This window comes from Primulina tabacum, chromosome 1 (assembly GCF_025594145.1).
Source record: "Primulina tabacum isolate GXHZ01 chromosome 1, ASM2559414v2, whole genome shotgun sequence".
Taxonomy (NCBI): Eukaryota; Viridiplantae; Streptophyta; class Magnoliopsida; order Lamiales; family Gesneriaceae; genus Primulina; species Primulina tabacum.
In genome coordinates this window covers 55395358-55409269 of record NC_134550.1, presented here as the reverse complement: position 1 = coordinate 55409269, position 13912 = coordinate 55395358, and the positions used below count along the sequence as shown (strand labels likewise).

General features: G+C 35.1%; 2 protein-coding genes across 2 annotated transcripts; both read right to left on the bottom strand.

Annotated features, from left to right (window-relative positions):
• Positions 1–1356: 1356 nt before the first annotated feature.
• On the bottom strand, positions 1357–6506 carry LOC142551462 (phosphoethanolamine N-methyltransferase 1-like). The gene is made up of 12 exons (XM_075660713.1): positions 6125–6506; positions 5901–6016; positions 4575–4712; positions 4339–4476; positions 4049–4192; positions 3596–3706; positions 3274–3415; positions 2689–2969; positions 2194–2355; positions 2047–2100; positions 1748–1822; positions 1357–1649 (listed from the first exon to the last, which is right to left on the bottom strand). The coding sequence occupies exons 1-12, from the start codon at positions 6132–6134 to the stop codon at positions 1551–1553; spliced, it is 1470 nt and encodes a 489-aa protein (XP_075516828.1). The 5' UTR covers positions 6135–6506; the 3' UTR covers positions 1357–1550.
• A 690-nt stretch (positions 6507–7196) lies between these two features.
• LOC142551453 (mitogen-activated protein kinase 9-like) lies at positions 7197–13799 on the bottom strand. The gene is made up of 11 exons (XM_075660699.1): positions 13314–13799; positions 12218–12626; positions 11987–12114; positions 11833–11892; positions 11558–11707; positions 11254–11409; positions 11031–11168; positions 10858–10934; positions 9790–9891; positions 8156–8396; positions 7197–7557 (listed from the first exon to the last, which is right to left on the bottom strand). Exons 1-11 carry the CDS (start codon positions 13578–13580, stop codon positions 7486–7488), a joined length of 1800 nt encoding a protein of 599 aa, XP_075516814.1. The 5' UTR covers positions 13581–13799; the 3' UTR covers positions 7197–7485.
• Positions 13800–13912: the final 113 nt, after the last annotated feature.

The window sequence follows — 13912 nt, the reverse complement described above, 5'->3', positions numbered from 1 at the left end:
ATCTGGTCTTTTTTTGGACATTATTCTAAATATCACGGTAGGAATGGAGCATAGGTTTTTTTGCTGGATGACATAAATTAGGAAAATGTTATCCTCCAAAATTACATAATAATCTTTTTTTTATTTTTTTAAATTTATGTTTTGGTTCATTTTATTTTTTTATTCACCACCCCATATGTTAGCATGACAGTTAACAAGCATGCTCAATTTGAAAAAATTTTTGTGAGTAATTTTTATTGATCATTTGTAAGAGGAGTACAATAATTCATAATATTAGTATTTTTAAAAATAATTAATGTGTTGTTATTTCATGAATTATATGTTTTGTTTATTGATATCATTTTGGAAGATAAATGATGATGGAAAATAGAAGATTTTAATTCGAGATATTATTAGTTTGTAATCCATTTTAAAATAGTTGGTGAATTGTTAATTTATTATAATAATATTCTTCTCCCGTTCTCAATATACATACTTAATTTATTTTATTTTTATTTTATCTTTCTCGTCTCAAATACATGATCTAACATCTACTTTTTTTTACCAAGTGTTGAATATATGTGTAACATTTTTTTTAATGAATTAAATAAAAAATAGGTCTCTTGTAAAACTGTCTCACGAATCTTTATCTTTGAGATGAATCGACGCTACCAATATTCACAATAAAAAGTGATACTTTTAACATAAAAAATAATATTTTTCATTGATAACCCAAATAAGATATTCGTCTCAATAAATACGACCCATGAGAACGTCTCCCACAAGTTTTTACCTAAATTTTAAAACAAAATAGATAATTTATTTGTAAAATTTGTTTTTATAATGATATTATTAACTTAAAAAATCTATTATGAGATTGTATACATCATGAACCAATGAAAAATTGTGAATCTTATGATCGTCTCTCTACTCTGTCCTTGCAAAACATGACCGATGCAATTGGCAAAGTTAGAACTTGAAAAAGGTAATTGTCGTTGTCTAACGAATCTTCATCGGATTGCACGCAATTGTTTGTGCGAGCAACACAACTATTTTGCCAGCAGTTTCCAAAAGGGAAGACAAGGGGTTCCAGTTCTTGTAATTTCTTGAATTTGGGGCCTCCAAAACATGTTTTTTGGTTAAAGAAACTGGATGGATACAACACCAACTTCCCTGCATCCCCTCCGAAGAGTTTCGAATGAAAACGGCGGTCAGGGAAGAGGCGATGAACGGAGATGTCGGACAAATCTACTGCTATCCGAGTAGAGAGATTCATGTTCAGAGGCGCGTACGCCTACGTTTGATGAGTGTTATCGTTCGCGATGTTTATCTTGCGTACATTAAATAATATTTAATACAATGTAGCACCGGCATAAGTTATCCGAATGTGGAGGCACGGAATTACTATTACATACTTAAACACAACAGAAAGTGTTTATTTCAGACCGAAATGTTCACGATTTGCGTTATTTTTATTGAACACAAATAAGAGACTCGTAAAGGAAATAGAATACTGAAGAAAGATTTCACTCTCTTTTTTTAATGAAATTATGCATTTTGAAAAAAAGATCTCACTTTTTCTTGGCAATGAAGAGCCCCCACATCTGCTCCCCAGAAGAGCTCCTCACAAGCTTAGCCTTCCAACCTCCAACTATTTCATTGTAGTCTTCCTGCAGACGAGAATCGGGCAGCAGAAACACTAAGTGAACGGGCAAAAATCTAGGAATGAATTACAAGGTACGGCAAGTGCAAAGGGATAAAAACATACTTCGGAAAAGTCATTCGTAAATGCTTCCTTATCCTTCTCCACAGCATTCAATTCCTTCTCAAGAACTTTGACAAACTAGAAACCAAGAGAGTACGAAGTTTAACTATGATTAAGGTTTGAGATAAAAATATTGATATGCAAGGAAACGAGGTATGAAGCACTAGAGTTTGCTCCCAACAACAATAAATTTGAAAAATAGAAAGCGTTATTGTACTTCCAGAAAGAAAAAAAGAAGTTTCAGAAAAAAATTGAAAAAGGAAAAATAATGAGAAATAAAGAACGAGGAGATCAATGAGCACCTGATCAGTTCGGTCCTCAGCAACAACCTCATCAAAGCCGGCGTCACGAAGCATCTTCAATTAAAAGAAAAAATACAGCAATGACTTCTGTTAGATTATTATATTATAACTTGTGAAGACAATGAATATCGCTGCCTTTAGACACACCTGGCCATAAGCTTTAATATCATGTAGATCATATCCCCTTTGCTCAATATACTGAGAAAATTCAGCAGATGGAGACCCAGTACTTCGGCAATAGTCACTGATGAGGACTTTGCCTCCTGGCTTCAACCACTTGTAGAATGATCGAAATAATGCAAGTTTGCTCTAAACAAAACAACATTTATACAGCAGATTTAGAAATAACAGAGCCTGGAACTTCATACGTAAAATTCAATATTTACAAAATTCAAAATGATATAATACCTGTAAATCACTCCAAACTTTCAATCAAATTGGTCTTAGAATCTCTTATTTTAACCATGTTTCAAGTAATTAGGTGAATCAATGAAAAGTGAGGCAGGGTGTAGTGCTTTTGACAGAAGTAATCACAGATCATTTATTTGACAAAAATTTTCACAAGTTTAGATTTATTTAAATGAAGCATATCATATTGATAAGAATGATATGGCTTACAAAAGTTCAGAGTAAGAATGTTACTTGAATGTGAAGAATTGTGTCACGGCTATAGATCACATCAAAGGAGCCATCAGGATATTGTTTTGTGGTGCAGTCAGCAACCTCGAATTCAACAGAACATTTGAGACCAATGGCACGCTCAAGAGCAAAAGAAACCATATTGACAGAGAGGTCAATGCCAACAACATGAACATCATACTTATCAGCCATGTAAAAATCACCTCCTCCAATGCCACAACCCACGTCTAAGACTTTCTGACCAGGCTGGAGATTCAATCTAGATACAAATTCTTTTGTGGTATCTGCTCATAAACAGAAGATCGGTCTATGAAACTATAAATAGCATTTAATTCTAATCTTCCAAGTATTCATTCAAGAATTTTTGGCAACAATGTGATAATTTATCATAATGGCAATAAGTACAGGAAAATATCATATCCTTTCAATGTTGTTTTAAAAGATTGGCGATGAAAGAACGAACACAACAGATTATATACACAGTAAGAGGTACACACTCTAGATCCTCAATGCTAAAAATATTATCAAGTTTAATTTCCGCGCACAAAACAACCAGCTGGTTAGGAAATTTTGGTAGAGGAAACATACCAATCCCTCCAGTGCTCACGAAACCATGTCCAAAGACACGCTCGTAGCGTAATATGCCACTGTATTTATATTGGACAGTATCCAAGAACTTCTGGAATCCCCTGTCAGTGTCTGAGCTAATCTTCTGCCAAATCCAGCAAATCTGCCAAATGCAAATATACATTAAACATCAATTTCTATTCTTACGTATTTTCATTTCTATAAACAAGGAGCAATCTTTGTGAACAGGTCCTGAGAGTGGCAAAGGATGGAATTCCAACACGTATCAATTTCTGGATTTAACACTGTGGTACCACAAAAGGATTCGGAGGCAATAACAAACCTGATTTTGATTCTTTTTGTTTTTGACATAAGCTCCAATGCACTTGCAACCAATAAGAGCAAATTCAAACAAGTTCCCAGAATCATCATACAAATGACTTTCTTTAAACACCTGCAAGACCGATACATTTGGGAAACAATATCATGCTTGAATCAAGAAATCAGCTCAACAGTGCTGAGCCCAATTTCCAAAATAATATTCAGCATACAGTCATAAACATGCTCCTTCGAATGATTATTTTCCGGTCAACTGTTGAGCCAAATCAGACATAAAGGCATGGACCACAAGTCAATTTGGGACAAATACTCCATTAGTTTCCTCATGAAATTTTGTGACAAAGATGGCAGCAAAAGCACAGCAGGTTCAAGTCATATAGGAATGCAAAACTATAAGAGTTCATGATGATATATCAACTGTTGGTTACGAACAAACAAATGTAGATAAGACTGAAACCTTGGTATAAAATCTTGGTTCACGGTAATGAGTAGGGTTATTCTTTCTCTTGTGGTCTCCAGACCGATGGAAACATGATTCTCTGAAAAATATATAGCCACCGACTTTTAACCATTTGATCATTCTCTCAGCAAGACCCTCAACCTGCAAAAGAAAAGAACAGAGCAAGTTCCAAATAAAATTCAAACAGAAAATGAAGCCACAAATTTAATGATAAATATTCCAAAAATAAACAAAATTCAGAAAGGATACTGTGAAAGTCCCAAAGAAACGTGGGCTAAAAATATTACCTCCTTGTCTGAGAGATACATCAGCAGCCAGTTTGAAAATATTAAGTCTAAAGATTGTTCTGAGAAGTTCAGTTCTGGGGAAGTCACATCAGCACATATAAACTCGACATTCTTATGATGTCCGTTCACGCTTTCGTTCTATAAACAAAGAATTAAAATCTTACTTCCAATATAACTAAGAGAAATATTTGAAAGTAGAAGTACAAAAAATTAAGGTTTTGCACAAGGTTACATACCTTTTTTATGACACTTTCAATGAAGTCAAGTGCAACAAGTTGACCAGCCTTATTAACTAACTCACCAGTGAAACGACCAATACCAGCACCCAATTCCAGAACTGACTTTCCCTCGTACGGTGGAAGAAGAGAAAGTACCTGATAAGAATTACAAGCAAGATGAGTTTGGAATTACAATTTCCTAGTCTAATGGAAAAGTATGACAACTCAGTTTACAGGAACTCAGATGAGTTCGTATTTAGCAAGATTAAACATAATCTTTTGGAAGGAAATATCTGTAGATTATATGTAAATTGATATGGTAAAAGTAAAACATAAAATCGTGACGATGAAAAGGCTAACTATAATTCTACAAGATAAATAACTTCAACTAAAAGAAAACTCTCAGGTTTGCATTTCTGAAGCATGCAGAGATAATGTGAGTATGGGAACTTATTAATACATAAATATGACAAAGCATGGTAATTGCTTAGCCTAAGAGGCAAATATAAATCATATAATAAGAATCACTACCAGATCTAAGAGGCAAGAACTAGACTGGATGTGTAAATTGCACAGTCAACATTCAGACTTCATGGCAAAGTACCATTTGGTGCCATAAAGTTTTTGGCATTGTTGAAAGAGGCTGAATGTAACCCGTTAGCATTGTTACTTTATATTTATTGGTCTTGGAGAAACCAAAAGGCTGTAAGACACCCCCCTAAGCTAATTTTTAGAACCAGTAAACTTTTACACATTTAAATTTAAATTTCATTATTCTTGCCGTTCAAAAAATTTCAAAGCAAAAGCTAATGCAATTAAAAAAGAACAGGAAGATTTGAGATTTAGAGCAAAACAGACCAATTATGACAAGAACAACGCATATGAATAACCCACTAAAATAAGACCACTCTGACATGTAGCACCTGTTTCATAACTAAAGACGCAAAGTATCATTATTACATCAACTCCAAACTGCATAAGGATACTCGTAAGATAAATATTTATGCATGAAAAATAATTTATATACACCCAATTTTAGTTCCAATAATCCAAACAGAGCCATTGAGCTGAAAATGCTAGCAACAAGGATATCCTTTAGAAAAACAAATAAAAAGATTGTAACTTTGAACTATCCTGCATCAAAACTCAAGAAAAAAAAGCACATAAGAACTTATGTCGGCAAAGAGTTTGCTTAAAATAATAAAATTCATAAATTTGATGCGTGTCCGTTCCCCTGATACAAAAACAACAAACATCGCAATATCTAATCCGCTACACGTATCATACGCATTTTACAAAAATTGTATCAAATGAGAGTTGGACTTCCAAAAAAATACATCAAACCTCTGGTCTCTCTTCTTTGTCGAGATCAGACGCTTTGGAATCAAGCATCATAGCCTCCACAGTCAGATCCACGGAGTGCTCGATCCAATAACTCTTTTGCATCTCACGCTCTTGCTCTGTAGTTTCAAATCGCAAAACAAGCAGGAATTTCTCTTAATATCAAACAAACCCAATGCATCAAACCCCTAAAACATCTAAAAATCTTGGAGTTCGTAAACATCTACCTGTAGCCATGATTATGACAATATGTAGCAGTACTAGCTCCAATTAATGCAGACGAGATATTCAGTAATCGGGATTTTCTTCTTATCCAGATGGGATCAGAAATAAACGGTAAATGGAGGCTAAAACCCCTCAATGGCAACGCGTGATCTCGAAAATGACCTTGATCTTCGGTTATGAGATCTCCCTTTTTGATGCATCCGCTAAAGTTGCTTGATTAATGGGATTTACAGATACAACGGGAGAAGGAGCAGATCATAGAAAAAGGAAGATCGGGTAGAGAGACCGATGGGCAGCGTTTCAAGATCGAGCATTTATTATTTTATCATGAATTACTATTTTGCATGCTGAGTCATGAATTACTTCTGTATTTCACCTTTTGTACGTGTTGAGACGATGATACGTGGGAGAAAACCAAGTAAAATGACTAGGTTTTTCTTTTGCTGCGTTGGGTGTCGGATTTTTCTTAGCGTAAGCCTCTTTTGAGATGTTTTACTGATTTTTACCTGTGAGACAAGTCAACTCTACCGATACTCACAATAAAAAGTAATATTTTTAGCATAAAAAATAATATTTTTAGCATAAAAAATAATATTTTTTCATGAATGACCCAAATAAGAGATCTGTCTCACAAAATACGACCCGGGAGATCGTCTCCCACAAATTTTTACAGATTTTTTATAATTAAACCCGACAAATTTCATAATATTTTTATAATTTATTTTCAATATATCTTTGTCAGTGTAACTAACTTCGAACTAACGATTTGAAGTCGAGATAAGATAAAATTTAAAAAAAAAATCTTGAGACGATTTTTTGTTTTGTTAAAATCATTGATTATATAATCTGCTCAATTAATAAATATTATATCTTTTATGATTCAGATGGTCATGCATTAATTTAATTTTTCTTAAAAAAAAATTTCCTGGTCTTGCAATATTTAACATGGAAAAACGTTACATGTTTTATGTCTATTCAGAACATCAATATTTTCATAATAAACAAAGGTCAGTGCAAAGAAATAGATGTTACTAGATTGTATGTATACACGCAATATTATAAACCAAAATCCCAGAGCTAAATTACTTGTATAACCTTTACTCATATGATCTTAAGTGGCAACAATGTCTGCTTCTCAAATCATTGTATCCAAATATTTAATTTCGAGCATATATATTCTCCTGCCTAACATACAAATTTTCATCACCCTTTGTTGCAACAACATTCAACCTGATGCTAGTATAACCACCTGAAACAAAGCAAGTATCTTCAATGGCTAATACAAGAATCATGTTGATCCATGGAACAGTGCTGAAAAACAACCAAGGGCAATGCATTCGGAAGGTAGATATGACTTTGAATATCAAGCATGGAGAGCAGCAACTCTCTCGGACAACCCATCAATCTCTTCGTTTTGCTCTGTAATCGGCTCTCCCTGTCAAAAAAATAAAAAGGCTGGTAACGTAAATATACAATGCATCGAAAGCCAAAAAAAAAGTGCAATCTGCATGCAACATTTTGTTTAAATTTGTAGATTCTGATGCATGCAAATGATTTATTTTCACATGCTGATGTTCACTAAGCAGTAGAGCGACAGTGAGGAGGCCGGTACAGCCACATAAAACATTGGCATTTCCTTGTGTTTCTTCATATTGTAGCAGGAAAAAGAAACACGGAAACCATTATCAAAATGCCTCAATTAATCAAGAACTCGGGGAAAAGAGGTTTCCATTTCAATGTCCTGCTGATCAATGAAATTTGTTAATGCTTCCACCCAACACAAGAAATCCTCAAGGAAATGCTTTATGTGCAGCTCTTTCATTCTAATTAATTAAATCATGGGAATGTGGGGCAGACGAGGCAATCTCCTAAAACAAAATAAGCAACAAGTTTGAAGTGACTTTTGTCCCCTAAAGCAATTTTACTTGGATATATTATAAATGACAATGTTCCTCTCCCTACAGTATAAAGATTTAGGCCCCGTCCTGTCAAATTACCTGTATTGAGTACCAGAGAAACCCAAAGAAAATTACCTCTGTCTCTCTTTTGTCTCTGGCCCCGATACATTTAGATGCACTGATACTAGCACTCTTTAACAAACTCCGAGCACTGTAGTTTGATTTATTCTGGCCATTTTGAACAACTCCATTTACATTTACTGGTTCTTCATCTTCCCTTGGAGGACTGTGAAGAGTTGTAGCCACGGAAGCGGAGGTTCTCTTTTCAAAATTGTTAACTTCAACAGCGTCATCTTTGGGTGCAGGGACACGCTCTCTGAAGGCATGGTTAAAAATCAATAAGCATGCTAGATAAAAGTAGACATCTAGCATGATGAACAAGAAAAAACGCCAATCAAATTGCAAAATCAATGGTTTGACCATTGTCATTGTAATGCTCCATTTCATAGCGTAATTTAACCGAGGAAGGTTCAAGCAAAAGGACTACTCAATCAAAACTAGTTTCATAGCATATTCGTTACATATCATGCATCAACTTGAAAATATACCGAACCATTGTTGAATATCCTGAAAAAAGAAGTTGGTAGAAGGTAGAACACAATTAGAAGTATCTCCTAAAACTGTAAGTTATCATGTTCGTTGCGTATAAGAAAAAACAAGCCAATAAAAATATCTTCCTCAATATTTTTGCAAGAAAATCCGACACGCAATCGAAATGTCAAGGTTATTACATAACTTTGACATGATGGGTAGATACTTGTTTTTATAGCCAATACATGCAAGGAATTAGGGGTGCAAGTGAGTTAAACTACTCGTGAGCAGCTACATCAAAACTTGACTCGAGCTTGATGTGATCGAGCTCAAGTCGAGATTTAGTTGTGGCTACTCGAGTGGCTAGCGCTCGAGTAACTACATATATATTTTTTAATTTAGAGGATACAAAAATTTGAGAGATATTTTTATCCTAAAACTTTAAACCCTAAATATTTTTGTCAATATGCTACAAAGAATTTCAAACTTTTCGATCATGAGCTCGAGTACCTCAACATTTACACGACAAGCCCGAGTTTGACATTGATCACTCGATTGAGTTCGTGCTCGAGCAGATAGAATTTAAATCGAGTCGAGCTCGAGTAGTATGATACTCGACTCGACTCGTGTGCACCCTACTCTGAACTATCACATTTTTTCACTATCATTTGTAACATGATTAATGAAAACCTTCTTGAGGCAGGACACTCACAAACCACGTAGGGTCAATATTTTGACTTTGGAAAAGATTAACTACGTGTACTTGGCATGACCACTAACAAAATATTCATGTCATTTTAAAATTAAAATCACATTTCAATAAAAACATAAATAACTAACAAGAAATAACAAATTAGAATTTTTTATTCAACATCAAAACTTGTAAATACATAGTTTATAGGCAAAACCATCATCTTTGCTGACCAATGGAACTACCAAAATTCTATAATCGAATTAACAGACTACATTTGTATTACATATTACCATCATATCATGCAATGTCAACTGCCAAATAACCAATTATCTAACTGTGTATAATTAGGAAGCTACTAGCATCAAACCAAATTTTTTTACTGGAAAGGATGCAAAGGAGCATGATAGAACTTAAATGTTCAATAGGTTTGATAAGACATGTATCACCTGTAAGGATGATATTTGATTACTAATAACCCACATACCTCGGTAATGAAGCATGTTGTCGTAGGAGAGGAGATCCTCTTTCACCTTTTCCATAATGTTCCTCAAGATGGGCAAACTGTCTCTTGAACCGATCAATACCACTGAGGAATATTAAACAGAAAATTAACCTCATCAAGAATCTCATTGTACAGATATGCCAGACACGGCACTCAATTTCCACAATACCAATCAAAAGAAAAAGGTCCATGCACCAATCTTACAAGAAAACTATCAGTACCCAATTCAACGAAGAGAAAAATGTTAGGACGAGGGGGTTCGCTCTAAGTAAAATTGTTTCAATACATATTATATGATTATATTTGATCACTACGATTATAACAAACCGAAAAAGTTCCCGGTGGACCTCCAGAGGCGTGTATTCATCTAACAACACAAAAACGTGCAGCAATAGGATAGACTACCTTCCCAAAGCATGACCTAACAAATAGAGAGTGTTTGCCTAGTTGGCAGGGATGAACAATTAATGGAAGTGAACAACGAGCTAGAGACATGCTTATCAATTAGCCCGATGGTGTGTTATCCCCAGGGCCTGTTTAGCGTAAGAAATATCTATAGAGATATTCCAAACTCACCGTTAGACACACTATAATTGACTCTGCTCCCTTTTATCGGACAATAGAAGGCAATGTAAAAATTACATCACTGATTTACGGGGGGATTAAATGTCATAAATTGCCATTTTCTATTATACAAATGTTTAACAGATTTGGCAATTGAAACCCCAACGAGCACCTCGCAGGGTCAACTCAATTTATTCATGATTCATCAAACTTTCCAAAGGTAGTGGAGCAGAACACAGGAATGAGAGCTATTCGTTGCTGGTGCGACAATTGAGAGATATAGAAAAGGTCTGTGACTAATTTACTATCGGCATCTTTTCCATCTATTAATGCAAATACAACTATGGGATTGTGTTGCATCTGCTTGACAGATGTCAGGGAGGCATTAGAAATCATATGGCAAACCTTAGGTATACACATTTGATTTACTTCAAAGATAACTTCTAGCCAAAAAAGAGATCATTCAAAATCAATTACTGGACAAACCTTGGGTACATAAAGCCACTAGTCTGATCTCCACCACGTAGATATTCCTGAAGCATCTGAGGGTGATACTCTAGAATCTGTTTGCTTAAGATAAAAGTAGTCAAGATGAATACAAGTTCATATGTACACCAAATTATGCAATCAGAAAATTTGTACTATGTTGGAAGGCCTACCTCTCGATAAATTAACTCTCTAACATCATCTTTTGTCAACTTTCTCCTTTCAAACTCAAACTCAAGCTTTGATATGGGTTGAGTTGATGGCTCACGTTCAACATTTGCCAACCCACGAAAATAAGGATCTGCCAATGCCTGCAAACATAAACGTTCAAAAATGTTTTAATGAGGTACAGTAAAGACTTTGATACGAAAACCAACAGGAGGCCATTAAAATTACTTCTTCAGCACTTGGTCTATCTTTAGGATCAAAAGCAATGAGCCGTTCCAGTATGCGCAGGGCAAAAGGATCAACATTGGGAAATTTCTGCACAAATGGTACAGGCTGTTTCTTTCGCATGTTGTTGAGATATCTCCTTGCCTTTTCATTTCTGATCTGCCATTTTAATTACAACAAAAATTATATTCAGAAGTGATTCCACAATGGCAAACACCAAACAGTTTAAACAACAATGTTCTTTTCAGAAATATGGATTATAAACTAAACAAAAGAAAATAACACGTTGCAGAACCAAATATCTAACCCTTGCAATAGATTCAGGAGGAGGAGTGCCAAGCAAATCTGTTATCAAATCTAATTGGTGGACCACATTTTTTCCAGGGAACAATGGCTTTCCAGAAAGCATCTCAGCAAATATGCATCCAATGCTCCAAATATCAATAGCTGGAGTGTACTGCAGACAAGAAAGTTACACAATCATTGCATGTTGAAAGCACAAATTCATGTTACTAACATAAATAGCACAACAATTATGAAGGAAAAATATGCATTCGGACATGAGCAAAAATATCTGCTTACTTTGGAAAAAAATGAACCACATAGCTCGGGTGCTCTATACCACCGAGTTGCAACATAGTCCTTCAACATATGAATAACAAAATAATAAGGTTAGGAAATGAAACACCGTATTTAGATTAATATGCTATGATATTTTCACCGGGATCAAACTTACAGTCCAGAATATGGCTGATGGGGCATCATTAAATGAGACACGGGCTAAACCAAAATCACAAATCTTCAATTTGCAGTCAGCGTTTGCAAGTATATTTTTAGGCTTTAAATCTCGGTGAAACACATTTGCTGTACAAAAAAATACATATCGATTACATGGAGGGAAGTTCCTCACATAGTTGACGAAATTAGAGATAAGGAAGCTTTATGAGTAATTTTAGAAAATATCAACCTGTGTGGGTATATTTTAAGCCACGTAGGAGTTGGTATAGAAAAAATTGATAATGCTCCGGAGTTAAATCATCATTTGCCTTGATTACTTGGTGAAGGTCAGATTCCATTAGTTCAAAAACAACATAGATATCTTGAAATTCTCTCCGAGAGGGGGGAAGCATTATATGCTTTATTTCAACAATATCCGGATGATGAAGCAGCCGAAGGAGCTTGATTTCTCTAAGGATTCGAGTAGCATCAGAAACATGCTCAAATACATCATTTATCTTTTTAATTGCAACTTTTTCTCCGGTATGGGTGTCGATAGCAGAAGCTACAACACCATAACTACCTTTGCCTATAACTTCTTGAACCTGATATCTACTTGCCTCGCCATACTCTGTGAAGAAATCTTTTTCCAGTGCAGTCTGCCAAAAATAAAGATAAAATCAATATCACAACAAAGATAACAATCAGAAGCTAAGACGAGTGCTTACTTTTACCGCATAACTACTTTCACCAATGAAAAATTCAAAAAGAAAAAAAATCACAAAATTGTGATTAAAATATCTAGGTCCGTATTCTGATAATTCAAGATCTATTCCAATTCATCAAAGAAGAAAGAACATGAAAAAAAAGAGAGTGAGTTTTGAATAATACTACACCATGCTTCATAGAGTGTGACAGCAACTTTGTTTGATGCAATACAATTTTCACCGACCACACCACTGAATAACAGGGCACCAATATGAAAAGTTTCTTTCTACTATCTTTCTTAGAATTTCTAGACAAGATGTTCAATTTTTCCCCAGATTATATCCTATCAGAGATTCAGAATAGACAAAGCGGGAAAAAGGGTGGCCAGGTACAGCAAACTGAAAAAATTATATTTACGGACGATCAACCCGAGTAATTTAGACAAGACAAAACTGCAAAAAACCAATGTCCACAAACGTTATGCAAATCATACGACAATACGTTCAGCCCTCTCAAAACCAATAACCCATAAATTAAGACGCCACTGCAATAAAAAATATCCAAGAAAATACATGCCGATCTACGCCATTAAATCTCAAGAAGCAGAATAATAAGTCCCACAAAAGGGGAAAAACAACCTTTTTCTGGGGATCCATTGGTGAACTGGGAATAGGGAAGTAAACCCTCTTAGGAACTTTGATTCGATCAAGTCCTGAGATATCAAATTCTTGAATAGCATTAATCCCTTCTTCTTGTTTTTGTTTTTCTAGAGAATCGTTCGGAGCAACTGTATGCGGGTTTCTCTCATAGTTGCCAATCTTGGAAGAAGAATGAGAAGAGACAAACGATGAGCGACGCTGAAACAGGTTACGAATTCCATCCACAAATGCCCCACCACCTCCCATATAACTAACTAACTGTAAACAGCACCAAAGAATTAAGTCCACTGCTTCGATTCCCCCTTGTTTCTCGATCAGATTCGTGATTCTAATCCACTCACCCTCAGTAATGCCCGCGGTCTCTCTCTGCCTGCGAGTGGATTTTTTTTGGGGGCGCGTGCTGCTGCCTTTTCAGAGCAATTAACGGAAGGCTGTATTCAATGTTCCACGCTAGACTTGGCAACGGATGGCATGGTATTTATTACAAGTGGATATTTAGGAAAATGAATCTTTGACATGTGATCTCTTAAGTTTATTTGAAATATATTATAAAATATTATTTTTTGACATGTGATCTC